The sequence below is a fragment of the Atractosteus spatula genome, chromosome 3, assembly GCF_055471065.1.
Source record: "Atractosteus spatula isolate fAtrSpa1 chromosome 3, fAtrSpa1.hap1, whole genome shotgun sequence".
Classification (NCBI taxonomy): domain Eukaryota; kingdom Metazoa; phylum Chordata; class Actinopteri; order Semionotiformes; family Lepisosteidae; genus Atractosteus; species Atractosteus spatula.
In genome coordinates, this window is record NC_142708.1 from 49,197,347 (window position 1) to 49,225,239 (window position 27,893).

The 27,893-nt window shown below is 40.8% G+C and overlaps 1 protein-coding gene across 1 annotated transcript; it reads left to right on the forward strand.

The window, feature by feature from the left end:
* LOC148837878 (stearoyl-CoA desaturase 5-like) lies at positions 1 to 27,792 on the forward strand. Its single transcript, XM_088910015.1, has 5 exons — positions 1 to 454; positions 13,953 to 14,083; positions 17,293 to 17,498; positions 21,265 to 21,497; positions 22,884 to 27,792. The coding sequence occupies exons 1-5, from the start codon at positions 241 to 243 to the stop codon at positions 23,072 to 23,074; spliced, it is 975 nt and encodes a 324-aa protein (XP_088766141.1). The 5' UTR covers positions 1 to 240; the 3' UTR covers positions 23,075 to 27,792.
* The last annotated feature ends 101 nt before the right edge of the window (positions 27,793 to 27,893 follow it).

Sequence of the window (27,893 nt, forward strand, 5' to 3'; positions counted from 1 at the left end):
GGTTGCGGCAATGCAGGTCTCTTTGTGTAGCTGTAGGGAGTTCAGCCCTCGTACATCATCATGGGTGAGATGCTAGCGGCATATGCTCATCTCCTTTGCCAGTCGTTTCTGTTCTAAGCTTGGAAAAAAAAACGCAGTTCTTTATTAGTGACTAGGCGTCCTGCGCAACGGTAGTTTTTTCATATTTGGTTAGGGGTGCTTCTTTCCCCCCTATTGATAATCAGGTTCGTGTATGCGGAGATGGTGAGTGTTGAGAATGGAAGCAAAATGCGGAATGGAGAGGGAATGTCGTGCAAGCCGGTGGAAGCGAAGGGGCAAGAGGCGGCGGAGGCAGCCAGCCAGCGTCCACAGCAGATCGTCTGGAGAAATGTCATTCTGATGAGCCTTCTCCACATCGGAGCGATTTATTCTGTCACGCTCATTCCAAAGGCGCATCCTCTGACATGGATGTGGGGTAGGTGTCTGCCGGGGGTGTATGAACAAACAGCTTCCATGTATGCAAGGCGTTTTCATTAACTTTGTAAATAATGTCATGTAAAACAAGGCGCTACCCTTCGTCTAGGTAGACCATATGGCTTCCTGGCAGTGAATGGGTGTTAGCGTGTTGTTTTAATGACCAATTAACGCTTTTTGAGAGACTGCATTCTAGGTTTTCTGAACTGAATAAAAAGCTGTTACATGTAAAGGGGAGGTGAGCAGCCTTTTGATGGAACGTTTTTTTTCGCAGCATTTTTTTAATGTAAATGAATAATTACTTGTGTGGATCCTAGTGCTTTTGGTTGCTAGGAAGCGGGTTTTTCTTTATACAGACACCCCTTTCCGTACCCTGTTGATATTCAGAAGTCGACGTTTGAAAGTTTGATAGATCTGCCGTGAAGTCAAGAGAATCTTTACCCTTAAACATGGGGCATGTGCATTTTAGTGACATTCCTATTATGGTGTACTTTGATTTTTATGCCAATCAATCTAAGAAATAATTGGTAATAATTATTATTATTATATTATTATTTATTTTAAGAGGGTGATGTGTAAACCAGTAATTTGGTATGCAAAGGTATGTTGGTATGTTTTCATATTTCTTGTTTGAAAAAAAATCACTCTGGTGCACTATGTTGCGTTTTTTAAGGCTTGTGAATTTAGTTTCATAAGAGTTATTAGACATTCTTGTGTATAATATTCTCGTTACCTATATTCACTGAATCATTCTTTGGTATATACTACTAGCACTCAAATCAGAAAAAAAGATACATTTGACTGCGACATACTGTATATTAAAATGTAATGAGAAATAATTTCGTAACTCGTTTCTTCATGTGTTTAGGAGGAGTGTTTTTAATATTACTTTAATGACCTAAAAAAGAGAACAGTTCGCAGTTTAGTAAAGTAGTTCTTCTTTAGACTTTAAGAAAAGACACTGCAATCATTCATAGCAATTAGATGTCCTGCTGCCTTGGATGAATAAATTGTTCCCCGTTGAGATTAAATTACACATTCCCTCTTTACTGCCCCTTTTGTACAATCAGGGCTGTAAAGGATGATACATTTCTAGGATGCAGCCAGGCTTTGCGTTCTACTGGCAGTGATTTAATTTTCTTAATAGATGTGGTGCGTCTAGTAATGTTCTTGTATCGTGAAACTTCTAGTTGTGCAGGAAAATTCTATTGCTCTTTACCGCCTCAGACTGCAATTTGTGCCGTTAAACAATCACAATGCTGAAGTAATTAGCGTTACATTGGCGATAGTGAAGAAAAACGTCGCGTTTTCATTTACATGGTATTTGGTGTACAGTTGCTGGGGTCACCGCCGATAAAAATAGCGCAAGGCAATCCAATATACTGTAACAGCAGTAGATCTTTTATTCAAACCTGCCTTCCCCAGCTGCTTCTGGCCTGACTGCGCGCCGTTAGGCTGATCAGCTCTAGCAACGCTCTTCAGTGGGGTCTGCGTCAGCCGCGACTGTTTATGCCCTATTTAAATAACATTTTACACAGAGAAGCTGCTTATCTTGTAAGATTATTTAGTGTCTTTGAATTAAATTCTAACATTTTAATATGTAGTGCATAACCCTGGGGAGTGCCCTAAAAAATACAGGAAGGTGTATGAAGTGGAGGTGCTTCTGTTGCCGTCAGACCAATGTACAATACCAGTAATGAATACAAGAGAACTATGACCTTTTTAGCACTGAACCAAAGTGATACTTTAACTAAGACCTGCTTTGATGGGGTTTGACACATCACATCTTCGTTATGTGCCCACGCACTGGAGAAAAGCTTGATTGGTCTGTCTGACCATTTTGGTTATGTATGTCTTTGGGTTTTTTATGGCCTTGTTCTGTGTCAATACAAAACATAAAAACTCTACTAATTCAAGATTATCCAAAGAGAGTACTGTATGTTCTAAAAAAATCTTGATCAGAAAGGTGCTGGAGAGATATGTGATTCTTCCTATATGGCTATATATAGTATGATAGCTGCAATAAAATCAGAATCAGGGATACCAGAAATCACTTTTAAACACTAGATGGTGGCAAACTATCCCCCATCAATTTTACTTGGTTATCCCTTGAGAAAAGCTTCAGTTCTTCACAAACAAAGCTTAACTTGGTTATTTAGTGGTCATGTCTGCTGCCACTTTTAACAAAGCTGAAAAAATGAACAAATGGACATTAAACATGACGCTGTTCTGAAATTGTTTCAAAATGTTAAGTCTCTGTAGTTACAATTACTACCAATTTGTCAGTTCGAGAAAAAGAGGAATCTGCAAGTTATAACATCAGTTGTCATGCTTCAGTGTGACAGGGTGAAATCTGTATTGCTAAAGAAAGGAGATTGGAAAATTAAACTAAATCCATTGTGAAAATACACCTTCTGTTCAGGTATTTTAGTTCAGATTCCACATTGGTAAGATGTTACAACATAAAAGAGGTGGAGCACGGTGCATGCTATCGATTATCACAAACACAGTGGAAATGTACAATTTCCTGCAGGCACTTCTATGGCAATAATTTAATTTAACATAACATCACTTTATTAGCCCTATACAATTTCTTGCATTAGGAATTCATCTTTTCACATACCCCAGCTTGCTCTCCATGAGACACAGATAGGTGGAGAGCCTGTGGTCAGAGCACAGGATCAGCTATTTATACAGCACCCCTGGAGCAGTTGGGGTTAAGGGCCTTACTCAGGGGCCCAACAGAATAGGATTCCTCTGCTAGCTGTAGGATTTGAACCAGCAACCTTCCAGCCACAGGCACAGATCCTTAGCCACAGAGCCACCACATACTATATAGCTATCTGTCACTGCATATTTATATCTGTCAGGGCCTGCATGACACATAATATCAAGCTATTAGGGTTATTTCTATTATATTCTAAGGGGCATTTAAAAAGGCAACAAATGCCATTAGTTCCAGTATTCAACTATTGAATTTTATTACCTGGCAGTACAGACTGCTGGAATCCTGGAGAGGACATCTGTCTGAATGAGTGATTTAATGTGGACAGCAGACAGTGCAGACTTGGACCTGGTAATGTGATAATGGGCTATGATGTGCACTCTTGCAACTGTACGAGAGGGCCTCTGTGTTGCAGTACAAGCGTCTGGACTTGCTTCTTGCAAGATATAACCCACAGATTTCTGTATAGAAAAATGCCCTCAAACTTTAATCATACCCCTAATGAAATAGGAACAATAAGCATTAAATAAGGGAAACATTTATAGAATGGATAATCCATCATTTTTTATAAAACATCTAAAAATGTTATACAATTATCTTAATAGCATTGCAGAGATCAAAGCCATGTCTGTCACAAATAATGAAAGTCCAAAAAACACAAGGGTCACATACCACCCAGCCCTGTGGTTAGTTTTTTGTAAATCTTTCTCTGGCAGGGATTACACTGACTAAACTCCTCCTGCAGTGTGTTGTGAGGTTCTGGCACTCGAGAGGGGAAATTTATAAACATTCCTCCAACTGCTCTCAGAACTTCACACCCTTTGGTTTCTACTTGTGAACTGCCATTTCAAGTTAGGATCACAAATGTTCAAATAGAATAGAGGTCTGGAGATTGAGATAGCCAGCTGAGAACATTTATTTTGTGGCCAATGAACAATTCTTCTGTTGATTTTGACTTACGCTTTTGATCATTATCATGCTAAAATTTTCCATTTTCGACCAAACGTGTCGAGTCTGCTTCACTTCTTTTTATAATTAAACCTAAGAAAATGTTTCTCCTTTGAAAGTCACAGAAATGCAGGTGACGTGGAATGGTAGGTTTCAACACTTTGTATCCTGAAGACGCCAGTGTGTATTGGAGGTCTCCATTTACCGTTGCCTCCCAAACCACTTGTTTCCCAGCTTCTGATTGCAAGAACCACACCAATTGACAGAGTTGCCACTCTACCATTTCTTAAAATGAACACTACCATAGAAAATTACAGATTCACCTTATTCTGGATCCTTTTATAGTCATCCCCCAACTCGTGAAGAGCAATGAGCATTTGTCTGCAATTTTCAGAGAGCTCTTTGACCTCAACCATGATGATACATGCTGCTACTGTGTTTTCCACGTGTTACTTCCTTTTATGCTTCAGGGAAACAGGAACTTGTACTTTCATTGTAGTTTGTACATCCAAAAGCAGAATGCTATTGCAGATTTGTTTTTAATTTTCTTAAAAAGGATACTTAGGTGTGAATAAAAGTGACCCTCTTATTTTCTGGAATTCAGTTATCCATAACAAATATGACTTAGGTCTGTGCAGTGGTATTTTGATTACAGTGTAATATCATTAATTTTTTAAACAAGACAAACATTTCTGCTATGTTTTTTTTTCTAGATGGGACTATATGTGGGGCTGCTATATTTGTAAATCTGATCACAGTAATCAATGATTGATCGTGTTCATCAAAAGTCCTAATGTATTATTTTATTACAGCTGTTTGTATAAATTAATAATTGGAGATATTATTACACACTTTTTTCCAAAGATCTGTGTGTAATGTTCCTTAAAGGGGAACTGCAGTCCCAGTTTCTCAGACCGGTTATTAAACCTCCGTAATGAAATAATTTCATTGATGTTATAGAAAAAAAATACAAATTTTGAATTAAGCACAAGATCATGAATTTTGTAAAACTACTGTAAGTCGTTATTGCAAACCCCTGGTCTCTCCATAGGCAAGAGCAAGGGTTTGTGCAAACTGTGAAATTAAGTGGCCCTTCCTGCTCACTAGTCACTGTAATGACTAATGTAATGCGATGTAAGAGCGAATAAGCACAGATTGTGCAGTAGACACTTCACTGCAGAAATGTTCCAACATGATCTACATGCAGAGTTAAAAAGTAAATAGTATTTTTCAGCAAAACCGTCTCGCAGTCGAAAGCAATATTTCTATTGGCAAAAGAGATGTATTTGCAAGCTTGCTTCTATACAATGGAATAGGGCTGCATAACTTCACCTGAAGTTTAGTTACCTCAGTCTGCATCGAAGAATATGGCACTGCCATATTTTTTTACAAAAAAAATGTTTTACACATTACTGTGTACATTTTACTTTCTTTGTGGTTTCAAATGCACTCATCAATGCTGATTCTTTCTGACCCCAAAATATTAAAATAGCTATGCAGTTATAGTATGAAAACTGACAACAATTTCCGAAGGTAGAAAATCATAAGCACAGCTTTATGATTTTACTTACAGAGATTAACAGAATTATGAGAGTACTCTTCTGCCATCTGCGTGTTTCTACTGGTTTCTCTTGTGTCATGTTTTATTACATGTGGCTGGTGCGATTTGGTTTTGTTCTTTCCATCTAGATCAATTGCCATGTCACATTGAAAATTCCTGCAAAAATAACTCCGGAAAAGATATCTCATAGCTTCTTTTCATTAAGTGCATAACAGGAGCAGATGCGTCTCAGATGTCATTTGCACGCATCACTATGTGCTTCAGTGATACACTCCCCTTTGTCCATTGTCTCCCCTGTATGTGACATGGGACACATATCACAGGACAGCATGAGAACAAGTAGAAATAAGAGAAAAGTACACACACTATAAGTAACTGCTTTAAGTCCTCCAATATCAGTGAAAGAGCCCTCCCTGTTGATCATTTACTGCCTAAAAATACATATCTGGAAAGTCAGCCTGGTTCTTCTGAGGCAAATTCAGTTATCTTCTTCATTTACTGACACACTGGATGTTCTGCACGCTGTTCAGGAATACCTTGGCAGCAGTAGTTTTAGGAGGTGGCGTAGCATAGCACAGCAGATAAGGATTTGAATTCATGCCTGACAGGCGCTGCTGTGGTGCCTTGAGAGAGGTAGTTTATCTCAGAGTCTGCAGTCCACCCAGCTGTTTCAGTGGGTACCAGCATTGCAGGAGGGTGATTCCTGGGAGTCCCATTCAGGGGGGCAGTTTTGTGCTTCCTAGTCTGAAAGCAGGATAAGCTGTGGCTTTGGAGTGGACTTTACCTTTTTACCTGCTGGTTTTGTATTGGAAATGTTTGAGATTGTTTTGCTGCTGCCTGCTTTTGCGTCTATTTCTTTTTTGTACCAGAACTCCGAGTGAAATATATTGTAATGGCAAATTATTAAAATATTTAACAATCTATTTCCATTTTCTGTTGTTAACTTATAATATGTAGCAGGGACCTGTAGTATTTTGAGATTTGTTTGTATTGTAATGCATACGGCCTCCATTTCTTGTGAGAGCTGGCTTACCAGAGCAGTAACGTCACCGCCCTTCCTTGTGAATAGCAGGGACTGCAGCCACTGGGCTGAAGGGAGATTTCCCTTTGGCTCAAGAGGCTGGGTCCCTGTTGAGTGATGCCGGAGGCCTGGGTTTGAGTCCCTGATGGTGGGGGACTGACCTGATGTGGCAGTGGTGAGGGTGCCCATGTGAACCCTGAAGTGTTTCAGTATGTTTGTTTATAAATAAGAATAAACTATCATCTTGGGATGTCTGAAAGGGTTGAAGGTGTAGATCTGGGCCATTGGAAGAGCACTGGGGATTAAGCATTAAGCTGAAAGTGGAACATTTAGCACACAGACCCACACTTTTGACTGGCAATATGACAAAAATGTGAATAAATACTTCAGTCACACCCCAACAAAGAAATTTGCTGTAAATGACATTCAGAAAAGATCAAATGTCTGTTTTTTTCATCTAAAAATGAAGTAATAAATTTATGTGTGGTTTAAAGTTTTGCAAAGTGTAAAAAGAGCCATTTTCACAACTTTCTGTAGCATCTTGTGATCCTTCTTTTTTTCTTTTAAAGTGTATATTATTCTTCTAATTCAACAGCTCTTTGTGTAAATAATATTATTTCCCAGTTGTTTTCTGTGTTTGTTTGGGAAGACATTTATTTGTCACTTTGGGATAATCATATGTAGTTTTTGAACCCTTTGCCCTCTTTTGTTTCAGAATTAATGGCATAAAGTTGCCTTGTTAAGATTGTACCCTCATATAGCGACAAGTAGTGATGTGCATTACTATACCAACAGGCAACAGGGGTACTTAATGAAATGATAAATTGTGGAACTAGCAAGACAGCAAGTGTATGGTTTCTATGGAGATGCAGGCCTTGCAAAACCAGGAAAGCCCTTAATTATCTGTAAACAAATGAGGGAGTACACAAAAACAAAGGGGACTCATTAATGCATTTGTGCAATCTGTCTTTTAGTGGAAAGAAAATGCTAATATTAATTAACTGGAAAGGTCAAAGTATTTTTGTAGCTTCAAAGGGGCTTCATAATTAAACCCTGAACTTATTTTTGTGTTCATATATATTATGTACACATTATAGAATGAGAGGTTGTACGATGAGGGACCAGTTTCAAAGCCCTGTAAGTGCTTCGCACACCTGCTATGACAATATTTTCGCTGTGATGACATATATGAAAGTAATGTCAGCAAGAGTACCTGCAGCAAAACATCGAGCTTCTAAAGTGGGTGCTGCACAAATGGGAGCCCTATGTTTGAACAGTTCAGTCCTTTTTTCAATTAGCATGATTGAAAGAAGAAAAGTAGAGGCAGGGAACGGAAAGACTGAAGGTGATATTTTTAGCCTGTTTGATGAGGCCTCTGGCAGCTCTTCTTTCCGTGCCCAAGCACTGTGTGATGGTTCATAGAAGACAATCATTACACCTGCCCCACGGAGAGCAGAGAGACGGGTCTTGTAGTGCTGAGGGAGGGTTAATCTTAGGGAAAGCCAGCTATCTGCTCCTGCCTCCTGGACTGTGCGAGGACTTGGAATTGCCTCTCAAATGCACAACAATTTTTTTTAATTACTACTCCAAAAAGAGGTGAATACATGAATGTGTCTGTTTTCCTTATGCCGTTCTTGACTACCTTGTTTTGAGAAAAGGGATTGCAAAGACCACTTCATTAGAAGGAGAGCTAGCCAGCCTCCTCACCCAGACAGCATCATGTGCTTCTGCAACTGGCGACGTGCGGAAAAGAATCCCAAAAAGACTTGAGTGGAATTCTCCGGTGAATAATTTCTGCTGATGTGGATCTACAGTGCATGCAGAGGAATCAAGCTCGTGTCTAGTCTTCTCTTCCCATGGGATCCAACCAGACCTCCTGTCCTACTTTATGGACTCCAGCCTGTTGCCCTACTAAACTACATACCAATGTACTGAAATCTCATCTTGTGTTTTTTTTATAAATATTTTGTGCTCATGTAGTAAATAAGATTATATAGGATTTCAATACTGCAATGGACTGGCATCCCATCAAGGGTGTATCCCACCTTGTGTCGCTTGCTTGCCAGGATAGGCTCTTGCTCCCTTGCGAAAGGAGCCTGAATTAGATGAAGCATTAGAAAATGGCTGGATGGAAGATGTCGATGGGTTGCAGCAGGCTGCACAAGAACATCCTCTGCCAGCCCAGTGTGTATCTCAGCCCTGACCTATGTAGACCTGAATTGCGGTCATATGCGAGGTTGACGGATTGGAGGTTTTTAGCGGGTATCCGTCTGTCCAAAGAGAGGCATGACAACAAAATCTAGTTGATTTCACAGGGTTCATGTTTCATTTCTTGCAAAGGTAGATGTTTCCTACCCGAGTCAACGTTCCAGTGTCTTCAAAGAGTCCCTCACTAACAAGCACAGTGTGGGTAGGAGCAGTCGTGTGTTTGAGAGGTGGCTGCTTTGAATTGGCATTCTGCCGTTTCTCATGTCTCAACATGAGCGCAGAACTGGCGTTTTAAAAAATAATCTTTGAACGTCAGAGGTAGAATTCTTAGAATTTCTTGTCACCAACACCATTTGTCTAGTATTTCTTCTCCACCTTCTTACAAGGTAGACTGCTGCTACTCTCAGATCGGCTTCAGTTCCCTGGTCACGCTGTTGAAAATGACTGCATGGGACCCACTAGGAAAGGCTTTTGATCGAATCCTCTGATCTTTAAGCACTAGAAAACATGAAGCAAATTGGGTTGAATGGTCTCCTCTTGTTTGAAATCCTTCTTCTAATTCTGTCAACCACATGTGATCTGTCAAACTCGAAAACAAAAGTAACAAGGGTATTTTAAAAATACTTTAAAATAATTTTCTACATATTCAGCATCCTATAGATACACTTGCATCAGGATCCCTTCTTTGCCTTTAATCCTAACTACCTCCTAAAACAGATACAAAACATTTAGCACTGTTTCTCCAAGCCCGGCCTCATCACTTATACATGACCGAAGGGATTGCCGGGGTCAAAGATGTGCAGATTCCCAGCAGATCGGGAAGGTTTCCCAGAGTTCAGAATGTGCAAAGAGTAAAAAAGTGAAAGATATGGAGCAAGAGAGCCTAAAAGGATTGGAAAAATAAGCATTAAGCATGGCAATTAACTAGCCGTGTAGCCATAGGAAATAGATCTATTCTGCCAGTAAGTGAATTTTATAAGACTCACCCGGTCAATTTGCTGAGTTGCAGCTGTCTGATTGCCCCATTCATACTGAGTATTTGGCGTTCTCTGGTTAGAGTGTATAATTAAAGTTCATTCTCATTTAAAATGGTGGCGGGTGGTGTTCTTTCCCAGCATAGGGTTAAATAAAATAATTAGAAACATACTTGCATGGTGATTAAAATAAAGCAAATGGACAATATTAAGTACCATAGATAGTCATGCAGTAAATGCCTGGGATTGATTCCATTATTCATGTGCTATATTCTGTATAAGAGGGATAGACAGGAATCTATGTGAGTGTTGTACACTATTGTAATGTTCATTAGACCTGGCTTGCAAAACCTAGTGATATTTGTTTTTAGGCATTTCGACACACAGTAAATAGACACACTGGGACAAATTAAAGGTATATTTGAATGTGTACCGGTTGACAGGTGAGTCTCACATGGAAAGAGTATTTTAAGACCCTATGCGAGGCGGCAAATCTGGAAAGGAATAGGGAACGGAGTTGAGGGCAGACACACAAGGTTTAATGGTGCTCACAATGGTGCAGAAGTGAAGGGTAGGTATCCATTGCAACCAAATCCAGGGAGGTCCACAGGAGAATCAGGAAACAGTCCATATGTCCATTATCGAGACATCCATCCGGAGACAAAACAGGAGTAGACACACGAAAAAAGAAGAACCAGGAATATGGGGCTTCGTCCCAGGCCCCAGGCTCAAAAGGTCAGCGTGACTACTACTGGCCTATGCCCTCAGATTTCCCTGTGAAGCCTGATGGTAGGCAGGCCATAAGACAACCATTTTCCAAAGCTGAGCACCAAAGGGGGTGGGGGGGGGGGGGGGAGAAAGCTTAAAAAAGAAACTTGACTAGACACACCAGGAAGTAATAATTAAAAGGACTATCTAGAGAGGATTAGAGTGCCCTCTGGAGGAGGGATGTCGACCGTGACAGAATGGGCATGCATATGAATCTAATCAAGAGTTTCTGGAGTCTGCTCTGCCACTGTGACTGTTCGTGTTTTTAGAAACTCAGCTACCTTTTAGTTTGTCCCACTGACCCAGCTTCTTCAGGCTCTTTGTGAAAGCTTTTTTGTCTTGCCCAGTGTCAAATCTTAGAAAATGATCTCCTGTCATTTCAGCTTTTTTGTGAAATCAGTTTCTTTTAACTACACATTTCTTTTCTCTGTGTGTTACATTGGTTGTACTGTATAACATGTAACTTAAGAAATGTAATATAAACCTTGCAGTAGTTGTAGTTTAGTTCTACATAGCTCTTTCCCAAATATAATTTTACTTTTGAATATTCTGTACTTGTTTTATTTCTTCATTTCTGATTTTTTTTTTGCCATGGGCCATACAATCTTATGGTTCTGGTCAGCATTTTTATGTTTGTTATTTTTATGTCTTTTTTTATTTGAAGGGGAGGCTTTTGAAACTGTGCCCTGCATTAATCTGTCATAAGCTTTTATAGGCTCTTTTAACAGAGGTGTTTGAACATCCACCGTAGTCTCCCAGCATACCTTGGGTAATTGCATAAGGGCAGATGGACTGTCTCGGTTAACCTTGATATTACTGCGTCAGCCTCCATCACTGCCTGGAAGATTCAGGCTATCAATTTCTGAGAGACTGTCTGACTATCACACGAGCAGAGCGGTAAAGCATCAGTACTGAAATTTGTGCCTTCCAAGGCAATCCAAGGTCAGTGATTTATGAGGCAATTTGGATATTCCAACTCTTAAAACTTTACAAGATGTGTGATATTGGCACATGTTGCTAAAATGTTGAATGTAACGGCAGGTTGTAATGTTAATCCAGTTTAGCACAAAGGAGCTAGGAGTGACAGGATTACAGCTTTGATTTATTTTCTAAAATCTAATCAAGGCTGAAGAGAGTTGTCACTCAGAGCTTGCGAATTTCAGTCATAAAATTAAAATTACAGTACATGAAGCATGGTATCAACAATCCTTATGTTCTCAGGACCACATTCCACAAAATGTTGTGCTACATGCAAATGCTTCCACCTTTCGCCATCATTAGCATTTATTTTTCTTGGTTGTCCCCATCCATCCTTTTTCTAGCCGCTTCTTCCATTTCAGGGTCGCGGGGGAGTCAGATCCTATCCCAGCAAGCAGCGGGTACCAGGCAGGATACACCCTGGATGGGATGCCCGGCGATTGCAGAGCACGCACACCAACACACACACACACTCACAGCAGGGGCAACTTTCCCAGAAGCCGATCAACCTACCGTCATGTCTTTGGACTGTGGAAGACACCTGAGCACCTGAGCTCACACAGGCAGTACAGTACATACAGACTCCACACAGATAGCACCCCAGGTCCAGAATTGAAGCCAGGGCCCCAACACTGCAAGGCAGCAGTGCGAAACACTGAGGCTCCGTGCAGCCCTGATCATTCCCAAACTGTATCGAATTCACACGCACTGTGGCAGAGACAGCAAAATTACAGTGGCTGTGTTGGAGGCCTGATGATGATGGTGATGACAAGAGCACACCCTCCTCTGACTCTAATGTGACAGGACGGGCATAGCTGCCGCCAGCAGAGAGCAGGGGGTGGTAAACCATAGCAGGTCACATGCTGTGATCACAGTTTCAAAGGCCAGCATCACAGGAGGCAAAGCAATAGGGCAGTTAGTGGTGTGCAGCGGGTACAATTCGTTGAGGCTGTTTTTATAGTTGTGAGTGGGAAACTTCTCACCTCATGTCACCTCACATCACAGCTCATTTGTACATTTGTGTCGGTCATTAGCTTGTAGTGCAATAGAGCCAAAAGACCCAAAAGAAACTGTGTTTGTTCTTAGTAGGCATATGGAAACTCCTCGTCTTACACCAGGACCTTTTATGTTTTATGTTCTTACAGTTTTACTTATCATAATCTCCTGAAATCTAATTAGAATCAGCAAGGCAAAAATGGGATTACTTCCAGAGGAATTTTATCGCTACAACACAACTACCCTCTTAATGTAGAAGTAAATACTGTACTGCAAATCAAAGTAGGTTATCTGTGTTTCAAATAATAATGCAAAGGCCAGCTATAACTCTGTAACTGCAATGAGTCCATAGAAAACAACCAGAGACATTCTAGGGCTTCAAGCCTTGTTCTACATTAACAGGTTAAAGAAACAACCTTTTCAGTGTTGGGCCACAAGACCTATGAGAGCTTTAAGCCCCAGAATACATGCTTGATCCACGTATTCAAAAATCCTTAAAGGAACTGACAAAGTGAAGTCATGCTGTCAGTTGCATGACATGGGTCCATACTAGTGACATCTGGACTATATGTGTCAAAATGCAGATTTGACCAAAAATGTAATTTTATATATCACATAACCCTGCGCTTGAGAAATTGATTTTCCTTCTTGACTAGAAATGTACATAAAATACAATGACAAAGATTCCAAACAAAATAGCTTTATAGTACTTTATTATAAAAGCCAGTTGTCACATAATATTTACAATCTGGAAGTCTCTTTGCAATATTATTAAATCTGTAATTGCTATTTCTCTGAGCCTATGGAAATCGGAGCTGTTCATGAAGTCCAGGTTTTCTCTCTCAGTGGGGAATGTGGAACCACCTGTGTGACAGAAACCAGATTCCTGTGACAGAGCGCAGACCCATGATTGATGTGATTTCCATCGGAGCTACATTTCCACTTCCAGTCCTGGAATGCAAATTCAGTTTCTTTTTCCTTGCTTGATCCTTTGGCTAGAGGATTATTCTATACCAAAACAATGCACCCTTGATGCTGTAAATATAATGAGCAGTTAATTAGAACGTTCACTTATTAAATACGCATTGGAACCACTGTTCTTAGTGTGGCCAAAATGTAAAAACAAGATGACTCCTCACCTTGTGGTCTAAATCGCTGTGCTTTGATCCACGTTGCTTCACGAAATGGAGGTTTTGAGTCTCACACCTAACCCTTTTATGCTTCCCATGCAGAGATTTTAAATGAGCACCTAAACAGAACATTTTCTTTCAGTCATTAAAAAATAGGTAATGTGCTTTCTCTCCCTGTCTTGTTTTGCAGCCTACCTGTGTTTCCTAGTCACAGCTCTAGGTGTAACAGCAGGGGCCCATCGGCTGTGGAGCCACAGGTCCTACAAAGCCAAGCTGCCTCTGAGGATCTTTCTTGCAGTTGCCAACTCCATGGCTTTCCAGGTCAGTGAGGGAGGGGCACAGTCTACTCTGGTCCCCTGAAACTGTCCCGAAGGCCAAGCTCCTCTGCATTGTTTAAACAAAACATGTCGAATAAAATGGTTCCTCCTGTCTCCTGTGCTTCTTTCTCCTCATGGTGTATAGTTTCATGTATCTGCATTTGTGCTTTACTTTCTATATTTCCTTCACTCCTGCTTCTGAAGTGAAAATACTGACACTTAAGCCCAGTATTCTCAGAACTAAAAATTCAAAGAACACGAAGCCTTGCAGAATTTCAGCCAATTTACGGTGTTTTTTGCTGTTCCTTTCACAGTATTGGGGTTGGGCAGTGACTGAGAGGCAGATTTGACTAAGTATAAGGGATTGACTAAGTATTGACTTTATGGATACTTTGTCTTAATCAGCACACTATAGATTGTGCACCTGCTCTTGATAGTTTTATAATAAAATTAAATTTTAAGTCATCTGCAGTATATTTGAGGCCTGAATTTTGAACCGGTACAGATTATGCATATCAGTTATCTGCACAGTATCTTTTACAATTGTTTTACACTTTAAGATACTTTTATAGTTTATTTGTATGTGGTTGAAAATTCACTGCAGACCAGTGGATTTTAGAGGATTTAAAAAAGCTGAGAGAGAGAACCAGGCTGGTCTCGCGGCTCACTGAGCCGCGCAGACGTACTGCGTAGTGTTCAGTCCACAGTACCACAGAACCTTCTGGCACGTTCTGCTCCCCAGCCATGCCTGTGAAGCCAGTGCAGCCCTTCATGCACGCTGGCACCAACCTGCTCAGCAGCAGGAGCAAACAGCTTCAGTAAAACCCCATTGGGGTCTCTGCTGAGAGTTCTTGTGCAGCCAATTAGTCTGATTTGGACCAACACCAGGTGCAAACAGGCACAGTATGGATTCTTATTTGCCTTAAAGAAGAGTTCAGAATCTCTTGCTCCAGTGCATTTACCCCAACAGCTGGACTCTGATATTCTCTTTGCATTGTGTCCTTTGGGCTAACAATTACCTCCTCCTGTCTGCTGTACGGTGGAGAGAATCTTCCAGTCTGGCCATTCCTTGGTCTATAATCTTAAACTTGTCTTGTAAGGGGCAGCCAGGGAGTCACTCTCCTGATGCACAAATCCATGCCACTTTAATAATTAGTCTTAGAGGGATTTCATTAGCCCAAGGAATTATGTTATATTTGATTGTATCCCCATAAAGGGAAAGGCACCACTCTAATGTGAATAAAGTACAATATTAAAAATTAATTTGAGAAACAAATTTTATATTGCATTGTAGGCTTTGCTGATACATGCTCTGGCTGTTTCTCAGCACGAGGAAGCAGAACCATCTGAACAGACTTCTAATATCCTGGCACATCCAAGCTTACAGTATTAATTACCCCTTTCTTGTGAAAACCTAAGACCCTTCAGTCCAGATGAGGAAAGACAAAAGTTCTCTTGACCATAGTGTCTTAAGGATTGAGTATTCCATTTTCACCCAAAACACAGAATATAATTCGTAGACCAAAACGACCAATCAGATTAGCTTTTCTCACCCATCAGAGCCCTATGTCGTTGGCCAAAACCCCAAACTCCTTCATGCTTCACAGGGGCATCAGCACCACTTGGAGAAGCTGTGCATCCCTCACTGTCACGACCCATGCCTGCTTGTGTCTGAACAATCATGGGACTCACTGTTTCCCTGGGAGCCAAGGGAGCCCCAGACAATCAATCTCAATCTATCAATCAATCTATGCCAGCTGCCAGTTGCCAGTTGGGGAATCCCCAGTCGCACCAGCAAGCGCCCAGGCTTGAACTCATGACTGGACAAGTGTGACCTGTGTTTTCTGCCCCACTCTAGAGACAATTGTTAGAACTTAAAAAGGTAACAAAGGAGAGAAAGACCATTCTAGCCCATGTGATATTTAGTAGTTAATTGATTTAAGGATCTTTTCCAGCTGATTCTTGAAATAAACCTATGATACTCATGATACTCATGCAAATGCCAGGTTGCACCCCATATCTCCATCCCATATCTCCCATATCTCCAAGCAATCTGAATCATCCATTCAGGGTGTCCGTACCAGATATGGGTACCAGATATGGCCGATTATCAGTCCCACCAGGCTCTCATTAATGAGATTCTTACTTGTTAACCATGTTCATCTGCTCCTGTATTTAAGTCCTGGTTGGTTGAGTGTATACAGTGTGCTCCTCAGTTCTAACTATAAGCACTGTATCTACTTAGCATAGGATCAAAAATATGCAGTTCAATTAAACTCTAATCTCAGCAGTAATTCTTTCTTTTCTGACTCTTTCAGACCTTCATTTCAATCTTTTATTTTCAAGCCTTCAAAACCTCACTGATAAACACTTTTATTGAGTCAAATTTGTGGCGCAGTGGTTAGCATTGCTGCCTTGCAGCTCTGGGGTTACTGGGGTTACTGGAACTGGCGTGTGATCTATGTGGAGTTTGTGTGTTCTCTCTGTGTTTGTAAGAGTTTCCTCCAGGTGCTCTTTGTCCCACAGTTCAAATATGTACTGGTAGGTTAATTGGCTTCTTAAATACTCGATTGGCCATGGTTCATCCAAAATAGAATCCAACCTCCCTTGTTGGTTTGCCAGACTTAGTGGGGCCACACTCTGCAGGTTGTCTGCCAGTATTCTCTTGACTTGATATGGCTTTCTGTCACTGCAAGGTAATATCTTCAGATTCTGGCTAATTTCAGACTACGTGAGCTTGAGAAATGACCAGAATGTTCAATGACTATGTGAAGATTTCATACAGTTAATTATTACTGCCCTAGCTCCCTGTAGCTTGTAACTACAGAGTCTGTTGAACATCATTATATTTATTTGAAGAGCAGGCCCAATAACTTAGATGAACTATCTAAACAGTCTGTGATTGCAAACAGTTTAAATTACAGTAAAAATAATGTACTAATTTCCAAGCAACAGTAAAAAAAAAGGTACAAGCAGCCCAATCACCACTGTCCCCAACAAGACTACTATCTAAAACTGCTATTCTTCAGAGGTATATGACAACATTGGATTTTTTTGCTTGACATTTCAGAAGTAAATGCTGTCTTATGCAGAAATGTAGTGGATTCGCAAGAGGGGTGAAATTTAAACTGACAAACTGAGCTCTAAAGAGGTGCGAGGAAAGCAAGTCTCTTGAAGTGCTGATCTCTCCATTTCCCCTATCTCTCCTGGCAGAATGACATTTTCGAGTGGTCACGTGACCACCGGGTCCATCACAAGTACTCGGAGACAGACGCCGACCCCCACAATGCTACACGCGGCTTCTTCTTCTCTCATGTCGGCTGGCTCTTCGTGCGCAAACACAAGGATGTCATCGAGAACGGCAAGAAGCTGGATATTAGTGACCTTCTAGCTGACCCAGTTGTAGTGTTCCAGAGGAAGTGAGTCTTTCCTTTTCACTTCTGTCCTGCGTTTGTGTATTAAACTTGTCGTAGTCAACAGTGTCCTGAACTGACCGTTCCTGTGCACCTGGTCAATCGCCTCTTGACTGAACTGGAATATTCCTACTGATAGAGAACTGCGGAGTCAGGCTGGAGATGGAGAATGCTTCTCACTTATAGCGACCTTCACAGAGTGTAAAAAGTATATTAATAGGTTTTCAATGTAAATATTTTCCGTTATAGTTAAATGCATTAGATACTTCTTCATCAAATCAAGGTTCTTTACTATCTCTCAGAACAGGATTGAACTCTGCACCACATACACTTTACCATGACTTCCCCCACATCACCCACACTTTACTGTGACTGTCACCACCCCACCCACACTTTACTGTGACTCCCCACTCACACTTTACTGTGACTGTCAACACCCCACCCACACTTTACTGTGACCCTCCACCTACACTTTACTGTGACTGTCACCACACCACCTACACTTTACTGTGACTGCCCACCCACAATTTACTGTGACTGCCCCCACCCCACCTACACTTTACTGTGACTGCCCACCCACAATTTACTGTGACTGTCACCACCCCACCCACACTTCACTGTGACCCTCCACCTACACTTTACTGTGACTGCCCCCACCCCACCCACACTTTACTGTGACTCCCTACTTACACTTTACTGTGACTGTCAACACCCCACCCACACTTCACTGTGACCCTCCACCTACACTTTACTGTGACTGTCACCACACCACCTACACTTTACTGTGACTGCCCACCCACAATTTACTGTGACTCCCCACCCACACTTTACTGTGACTGCCCCCACCCCACTCACACTTTACTGTGACCCTTCACCTACACTTTACTATGACTGTCACCACCCCACCCACACTCTACTGTGACTATTACAGCCTCACCCACACTTTGGGGTGGATTTCTTATTTTAATGAAGCCCAGTCCTTTTCCTGGGGATCCCTGTGCTCTTGCAGTTTTAATTACAGTTACACTGGTGATCATTAGTGTTCTTTAATTGATTTGTTTGCCTGTTTAGACTTTTAATTAGCTATTTCCGCACTCAGTCCTTGGTTTCAGAGATACTCTACTTCAGGTGTACTGTTCAATTACTCCACTTTGCAGAATGTTATGCAGCCTCTCCTCAGCTTATATATTACACGTTTGTTTTTTTTAAACAGGTGATTCATTTATGATGATCAAACACAAATGAGAATGAATATCTGTTTAATGTAAACACTCCCAGCACAATAAGTATTTTGTTTTTCAACAAGGGTCCTTTTGGCTACATTTCAGCTCACACCTGAATAAGGGATGTTCGGAGATGCAGAAACTGGTACAGGGTTGATAACAAATTGACAAATTCTGTTCAACATATTAAAAAAGACATGTCTCAGAGATGAAATTGAAATTGATTAGCCCAGGACTAAAAAACCTGGCTGTAACAATAACCAGTAGAAGCAAGACTTTCTCAGTACCAGACATGGGAACCAATGACTGTAGCACCTAGGCACCTTGTGTGTGATTTTAACTTACCACAGGGGGAGCTCTAGTGCTTCAAAATCCCAGAGAGTTTTCTATTGTGAATGCTGTCATGGAAGTATTGTGTACTGAAAAGAGGAGCAGTCTGTGGTGTCTGTAACCAGCTGCCAGCTGTGACCACCTAGCGGGGAGATTGTCTAAATATCTTAAAATGTCAGTATTACTGTAAAAACAAATACAAAATTATATACTTAATGTAAAAATAAATCCTTTGTTCTAAGAAAAACCTCTTTTAATACAAAATGGTTATTGAGAAGGTCCTTGAATTCTTGTTGGGAGTACTTTTTCAACAAAGCTTGTCAGTCATCTAAAGTTTATGCTTTCATTGTCTGAATCATTAGGTACAGTTTGTTTTTGTGCACGTCTCAATCAGTAAAAATGTGATTGTTTGAACCACAAGGAAATGTTAAAGACTCACAATCTGGACAAGAACAATCCGAGTAAAATAAATTAATTTTAAAATGTTAAACCATGTTAAGATCTGGTTAGGTTTTCATAAAGAGATAAACTAGAATATATACAGTAGCAGTTATGCTATCATTGTAAATAAGGGGAAAGGTAATTCTGACTATGCCACTTAACTTATAGAGGTCTCGGACCTCTTAATTGTACAGTCTGGGGGCTGCTAAAGTAGAAGTAGTTCTTTAATTGAGTGAACCGTGATGGTGTCAGCGACAGAAAGGACACACCATTCAAACCCATAAGGTTTATTTACAACAATAAAAGTGCTTAGAGAGAATTCTGAAAAGAAAGAAGAAACATTACAGGTGTACAACCTAGTATCTCTTCATTATTAGCTACAATGCATTTTTAATTTCACTGGGATTCACAGTGTATTGTCAGAGTTACAATATAAACTAAACTATTCTGACAATAAACACACACTAATCAACTACAATTCACACAAACAAGCCTGCAACAATATAAAGACAAATATACACGGAAGACAGACTTGCATTATACTGTACAAGGATCACTTTGCAGAGCAGAAACAGACTCTTTAACATTAACACCCATAAAGCCCAAACCAGTCTACAGAAAGATTTAGCCAGCAGCCATGTCAACCTGCAACTTGCAGTTGGCAACCCACTGAAGCTAAGCAGGTGTGAGCCTGGTCAGTACCTGGATGGGAGACCTCCTGGGAAAAACTAAGGTTGCTGCTGGAAGAGGTGTTAGTGAGGCCAGCGGGGGGTGCTCACCCTGCGGTCCATGTGGGTCCTAATGCCCCAGTATAATGACGGGGACACTATACTGTAAAATGAGCACTGTCTTTTGGGTGAGATGTAAAACTGAGATCCTGACTCTCTGTGGTCATTAAAAATCTCAGGGTGTTTCTTGAAAAGAGTAGGGGTGTAACCCTGGCATCCTGGCCAAATTTCCCATGCCTCCTAATAATCCCCGTCTATGAATTGGCTACATTACTTTGTTCTCCTCCCCTCCTCTGACGGCAGGCAGAGTGACGTGCCGGTTGGAGTATTCTCTGTCGCATTTAATGGCAACGTCAGCTCAAAGATTTGGTTCAAACCACCAAATGGAGACGGGTTTTCCTTCTTTCAAGATAGACTGCATAGACTGTACATGAAAATCCCTTTGTTCCTTAGCAATGAGAACTCCCATTCTGCATTCTGTTGTAAAGATCCAATACTGGATCAGTACATTAGCATCTTCATCTTTGTAATTCATTTAATAAGTAAGCACTGAGCTAGGCTGAACCAGAAATGTACCAACCAGGGCTGTGCTCTGGGCCCAAGAAGGCTCATGTCCATTATGGGTTTGTGGAACATGTTGTGAAATTAAATATGATAATACTTTAGATAAAATGCAGTAACACTATAGAATTAAACACTTAAAATGTCTTAAGAAGGCAACTGCTGTACAGCTATTGTTTTCTGCTCTCCAAACTTCAAAATTGATTTCATGACCTAAATGAATGCACTAAATGCATTCTTAGAAGCTTATTGTTGCTCTTCAAAGGGAAAGAGACCAGCGTTAACATAGATGCCCATTATAGGCAAATGACAGGAGTGAATAAGTCTGTAAACTATCACTGTAGCAATCCCCTCATGATCACAAAATCAGCTGACAGTGTTCTGTTGGGTCTGTCTGACCATAGAAAATGGGTTATGGGAAATCAAACATCCTTGAGTGAGTGAGTGGTGGAGCTGACCTGTTTCAAGTGACTCTGCCGTCTTTTGCAGGTACTACAAGACCTCTGTTGTGCTGATGTGCTTCGTAGTCCCTATGCTGGTGCCCTGGTACTTCTGGGGGGAGACCCTGTGGAATGCCTACTTCCTGGCCTCCATCTTGCGCTACACCGTGTCCCTCAACGTCACTTGGCTGGTCAACAGCGCTGCCCACATGTACGGAAACCGGCCCTACGACAAGAACATCAGCCCCCGGGAGAATAGATTCGTTACATTCGGAGCCATCGGTAATGTACTGGACGACACCCTTCCAGCCTCTCCACTCTCTGAGTGCCATTTTCCCCTTGGGTTTCTACATTCACTCTTTTTCCTTTACAGGTTCTTTCTATTGCTAATGTTTTTGTAGGTTCAGACTGTTCTATTTGAAGATTTCTGATCTGGTTAGGACCTCCGACTTCACCGCTGGCTTCTAAAAAGCCGAATTCTTGGTCAGAAATCAGCACTGTTTTGTTTGTACAGTACATGTCCTGTAGAGTGAAAATGCTTGGTAATCAATCACTGAACTATCCAATTCAGAAGATCAGTCTGACTCTGTGTTTATACAATGAGTGTGTTTCAGTGAAAACGAGAGTAATAGATAAGACTTTATTGATCCCGAAGGGAAATTGAGATGTTACAGCAGCCCAGCCCAAGACAAGCAAAAACAGACATCAGATTAGACTAAAAATTTAAATTAAATAAGTACAGCAATACAAAATAAAAAATATAGAGTTAGGTGTGTGCAAAATATGCTCATAGTTACTGTAAAACAATAAAATTTGTGCAAAATGTGCATAAGTATATACAGATTGAAAGTACCACAATATACATAGTATATTAATGCAGTGTCCAACAAGTACAATAGTGCAACATGCTGTCCATAGATGAGCAGATGATGGGCTAACAGTCCTAGCCTAGGGCAGTGTTATACACCTTGACAGCCACCGGGAGGAAGGACCTGCGGAAATGTTCCCTTGAACACTGTAGCTGGAGCAGTCTGTTACTAAAAGTGCTCCGCTATCCAATAACAGTCCCATGTAGCGGATGAGAGGCGTTGTTCATGATGGCTGTGAGCTTGGTCAGCATTCTCCTCTCCGCCACCACCTCCAGTGGGTCAAGGCTCAGCCCCAAAACAGAGCCAAAATAGCCTTTTCTTAATGGACCCCCCAGAATCAGCTTCATCAGAATGACAAGCAGGTGTCAGGAGGAAAGACTTTTCCTGTTCCTATTGCATTCAGTCCTTGCATTGAGATGGTTGTCAGTGAAAACCCAAGACATTGCAGCTCCAAATATACTAGATTAACCAGTGCTGTTTCCAGTTCTGTGTCAATGGAGTCAAGAGCAGTTTAGCTGCTTGCAAATAAGACCTGCACACAACTATGAGAGCACAGGCAAGTTGAAAATTACAAAAGGAAGGGACACGCAGAGATGTCTTGTTTTGGTTTGGCTTTGGCCTAAATAAAAGAGGGGTAGAAAAAAATCTAATAAGATGCTGTTAGGGGCATATCTTGAAGATAGATAGATATTGATCCCGTGAGGGAAATTGCAGTGCAACAGCAGCTTTACACAGACAACACAGCCACAGTGTAACGACACAATACAATCACAAAACAACTTGTTTCTCTGTGTTACAGGTGAAGGCTTTCACAACTACCATCACACGTTTCCTTTTGATTACTCCACCAGTGAATTTGGCCTGAGATTCAACCCCACCACCTGCTTCATCGATCTGATGTGCTGGCTAGGCCTGGCCAGTGACCGCAAGACAGCTTCCCCACAGATGATTCAGGCCCGCAAAAAGAGAACTGGCGATGGCAGTGCCTGAAGAGACCCTCGGAAGGAAAAGAATAAGGCCTTATGCTCTCTTTAACAAAAAAAAAGGCAAAAAAAAATCAGACATCGCGATATTTTAGGAAAGCTAGTCTTCAGAAGCTCTTTTCAGGGTGGCTGTCTTTTTTCCTCTTCCCTCCTTTCAGATTTGTTTTTCTTTGCTAACAGCATGCATTTTAAAATGTTTTTATTAACGAGCATACCATTGAAAATGAAAGCATTTAATCTGTGTGCTCAAAATCCCATTCAGGATGAAACTGTCAATATAACCTTGTGTGTATTATTTTAAAAAAGTTTTTGTTTTCTACAGCTGTGTGCGCAAAGCTTTTTGCCGAATTGTGAGTTCAGGAGTTTTTAATTGAGATATTTCTGGGGGACGGATAGTGACATCAGCTCTCCTTCTTACTGGCCCTGAGATACAGTATGCACTCACAAGTGGCATGTTTCATTAGGCTTCAGGGTAGTTGATAAGAAGGCTCTCTAAAGTCACAACAGCAACTTTAAAAGACCCTTTTTTTAACCAGATTCTTGAAACCAATTTTTCCAGGCTCTGGACAAAAGATCCAAGTCAGTTTTGCAGGTTTTTCTTTTTTTTTACTGAAAGTTGACACTCTTCAATGGGAATGTGTACTTTTGCCCCAGTTCCCTAGCACCACCTACATTCATATGCTTAAATTTCAAGATAAACCAGAGCATTTTCCTCTGCAACATATTAAAGCGAGAGAATTTTCATGTTAAAGCAAAATCATTACTGTATATATTGCTTGCTCTACAACTGTGGCCTGGATTCTCCAGTAGTAGCGCTAGATTGGTTGAGTGCCTCTAGGATATAGTGGGGAGATTTTGCTAAGTACGTAGCAGCATTAGGTGTGGAGCTGTTTAATTTCTCTGTTCAGCACCAAATGTTCCTGTCTTGAAGCAGTGGTCTGGCAGCTGTTGTGCACATAGATTCCTGTTTGGTTTATTTTCAATATATCAGGCTCCGGCTCCCCTGCGACCCTGTATTGGATAAAGCAGTTTTAGGGCCTACGAAGGAGGGAAACACTAGTGACTTACGATAAACGAGCTGAAACAACATACACTATCTAGCGGCTGTTCTAAAAACTAGAAGTATCGAAGGGATGGTCGCTCGACTTGCTCGACTCGCTCAATCACGTGGTTTAGCATTAGAAAAGTTTAAAGTGCATCATGTCAATCGACGTAATTCAATTGGCGTTTACCCCTCTTTTTGCACATTTTGGAGTGAAAGTGCCTAGGGCCTACAAACACCAAAATTTGGCCCTTGATGGAGGGAATTCTGTGTATTTTTACAAGCCAAAAATTAGGTTTTACCCTGAAAATAATGTTTTATTTATGTCCTCTGCATTGTAGAGGAAGAATGTACACTGCATACCTTCATGTTCAGAGAGCTGGCCACCCATTGAGGCCAGACCTCCTCAGACAGCAATGTGCAGTGTCAGGCTTGGAAAGACAAGGTGAGGCATGATGGAACCTCTTGTGAAGTGTAAACGTCAATAGCAGAAAACAAAGTTAGGTCTTCATATCTGGTTCTTATTTGTTTGTCAACATTTCCTTAATCATTATAGTCATTGAAGGTCATGTCATCAGCTTAATCTGTGAGTGTTGGATCAGTCTAAGGCTTCTGAGGAAAGAGTCAGTTTAATGGTCTCTTTATTGCGCAGCAGGCTTCTCATTTCAACTCAGATGGCTGTGTTGAGGTGACATAAATAACCCCTGTTTAAATCCTAGGAGGGTAATAATAGAAAGACTTCCTGCCAACAGTGGAATAGGATTATTTCCAGAATCAATTCCTATCAACACCCCACCCAGGTTTCTTTTAATTGAATGACTTTCTAAAAAGAAGTCAGCCTTATAATTTCTGTCAGGGCACAGTAACTATATTGCTATGTTGAAAATCTCTGTTTAAGATTAAATATTCAATAATGTTTTGTATAAGAAAGTGGTGGTACAGTATTAAAAACCCTGACAGGTGATATAATATGTCATTTGAAGTACCAGGGTGGCACTGTGGTTAGCATTGCTGCCTCGCAGCACCGGGGCCCTGGGCTCAATTGTAGACCTGGGGTGCTGTCTGTGTGAAGTTTGTATGTTCTCCCTGTGTTCATGTGAGTTTCTTCCCACAGTTAACATAGGTTAGCATACAGTAGGTGAACTAGCTTCTGGGAAAACTGGCCTTAGGTGTTGGTGTGTGCGTGTTTCTGTTTGTGAGGGGCTCTGCCTCCAGTGCGACCCTGAATTGAAAGTATCAGTTAGAAAATTGATGAATGGTTATAATATAATATGCCATTAGAGGATCAAGGGTGGTACAGTGGTAAGGTGGTTAACATTGCTATTCACAGTGCTGGCGCTTCAATTCCTGTAGTGCGATCCGTGTGGAATTTGCATGTCCTCACCGTGTTTGAGTGGGTTACCTCTGGGTGCTCTGGTTTCATCCCACAGTCCAAAGACATACTGATGGGTCAGCTGGCTCTTAGGAAGATTGTCCCTGTGTCTGTGTGTGACCTGCAATGCACTGGCATCTTGCAACCAGCAACGCCCTTGTGCCTGTTGCTTGCTGGGATAATCTTTGGCTCCCCTGCAACCCTATATAGGATAAAGCTGCTAGAAAATGAATGGAGAAATGTGAAGGACCAGTGTGAGGTGCTTTAAACAAGATCTTTTAACAAAAGCCCCTTTAACAGATCAGTGTTTCGATCACAGTTGGCGACTGGCCACAGAGGTATTCATTCTTTCTCTTACAGACAACAGTTGGTCAAAAATTGCTCTAAGCTGCATTTGGCGAGTTAAGCTGAAAGGCTGTGTGACATATAGAAACATTGGTCTGTGACAAATGATACAGGAACATGTGACTTAAAACCACTGCCAGTGACTGCAGTTTCCCTCCTTGTCATGTTATAAAATACAGTCCCCTCCGAAATTAGGCAATTATCTCTGTAAACCATGGGAGCCGAAATTATTCCATGGTCTGTGAAAATATGTTAATAAATATCCTGTTATCTCCTGTTCTATAATTCCATCATATGATCAAAAAGCTGTTAATTGAATTGATCTTTTGATTCTAGCTCCCTGTGACCATTGGATGAAATGGGCAGGGGCATGGTGGTACAGTGGTTAGCATTGCTGTCTGGCTGTTCTGGGGCCTTGGGTTCAGTTCCACACTTGGGGTGCTATCTGTGTGGAGTTTGAAGAGTGTTGAGTTCCTCAAACAGTTTATGAAACCTCTTATCTATTGTGTTTTAAACTTTTAGAGACTCAAGACAATCAACATAAGACTAAGTAGAAAAACAAAAGGATTGTGATTCCTAACTATTAACAGAATGACATTGATCTAAAATACTCTGCAGCCCTGATGTCCCTCAACACAAGGCAGGTTTGCAGAAGGTGCTTAAATTTAGTTAATGATATTTGTCATCCATCAATTTTTGGAAACCTCAATTTTTGAGAATGTGTGTGAATAACCACACTAATGAGAAAGAAGCATTCCTCACACTGAAAGGCACTTGATTTTCTGAAGACAAGGTAGTTTAAGAGATATCTGATTTTACCTAGAAGTATAACAAATCTTTAATTTGATCATCTAAGAAAACTTTCAATTAAAACTGTTAAATATTTCCATGACAGTCATGACTGCATATTCACTATGCAGTGTATATTAGATAGTAGGTTTTCTTCTCAATTATTTTTTTTTCAGTGTACAGTAGCTTACCAAGCTTTCCAAACCAAAAAAGCCTATAGACCTTATCATCCCTTACTGTAGCAACATCAAATATTTTTTACAAGCAAATGCATTGTGATTTTCACTAACATGGCTGTAGCGGCTGTGGTCTCTCTGGCAGGGAGGAGGTGCAGTTAGAGTGAGCCTCAGTGGTAAGATGCAAAGATGCACTTGTTTGCACAATTGCAGAACAGCTCGGAGTGTTGTCCTAATTATGTTGGCTTGTGTTGCTGGGAACGTCAGCGTGAATGTTAGTGTATTGGTCTCATTGTACTTCCCCACAGAGAACCAGACTTAGACCTAAAGTGCAGTTCCCTAAAACCATCTAAAATATGTATTTTATTCCACATGTATGATGTACTGGGTTGGCCTTGTCATGCACTGTATTTTTTCACAAAGTATTTCTGCTCTAAGGTGCTTTGTGATTTACAAATGTCTTTATACATTTTGTGTTTAAAGCGTAATGCCCCTTGACAAATTATTCCATAGAAGCCTAACTCTTGAGTGATTGTAAAAACTTTAACAATGCCAAATCACGGTTTTATTACTGGACATTTCATAGTGCTAACAATAATTTTCTTCATCCTGTTAAAGTAGAGGCTGTGTTATAGTGTAAAATCCTATGAAGACGTTGTCAAGGCTGTGTTACCGACTGTACTTCTTTCTTCTTTCTGTTTTTCTCTGCTGCCAGAGTTCTCTGCCCGACCCTCTTTAGGTTCGGTTCTTACTCTTGCGTAGATGAGCTTGTTGAAACCTGTCTCCTTTCCAAACGTGTTCAGGCACAGGTGCACTTTGAGAAAAAAAAGTGTATTTTAGTATCTATTTGAATTTTTGGTCTGTTGTGAAGTAGGATTCAATAATGCCAAAATTATATTTCATACAGCAGATGCTTTATATGTCAATGTGTTTACTTAAGTGTCATTGGCTGTAGTTACTGTAGAACTCTTACTGTTTTTCAATAAATTCCTGCAAATGTACAATATTGGTGCATGTCTCTTTACTGATTTTGTATTGAGATACATGGGGGCAGCATAAGAGATACGTCTTTTTACACAACATGATTCTGTATGATTCTGTA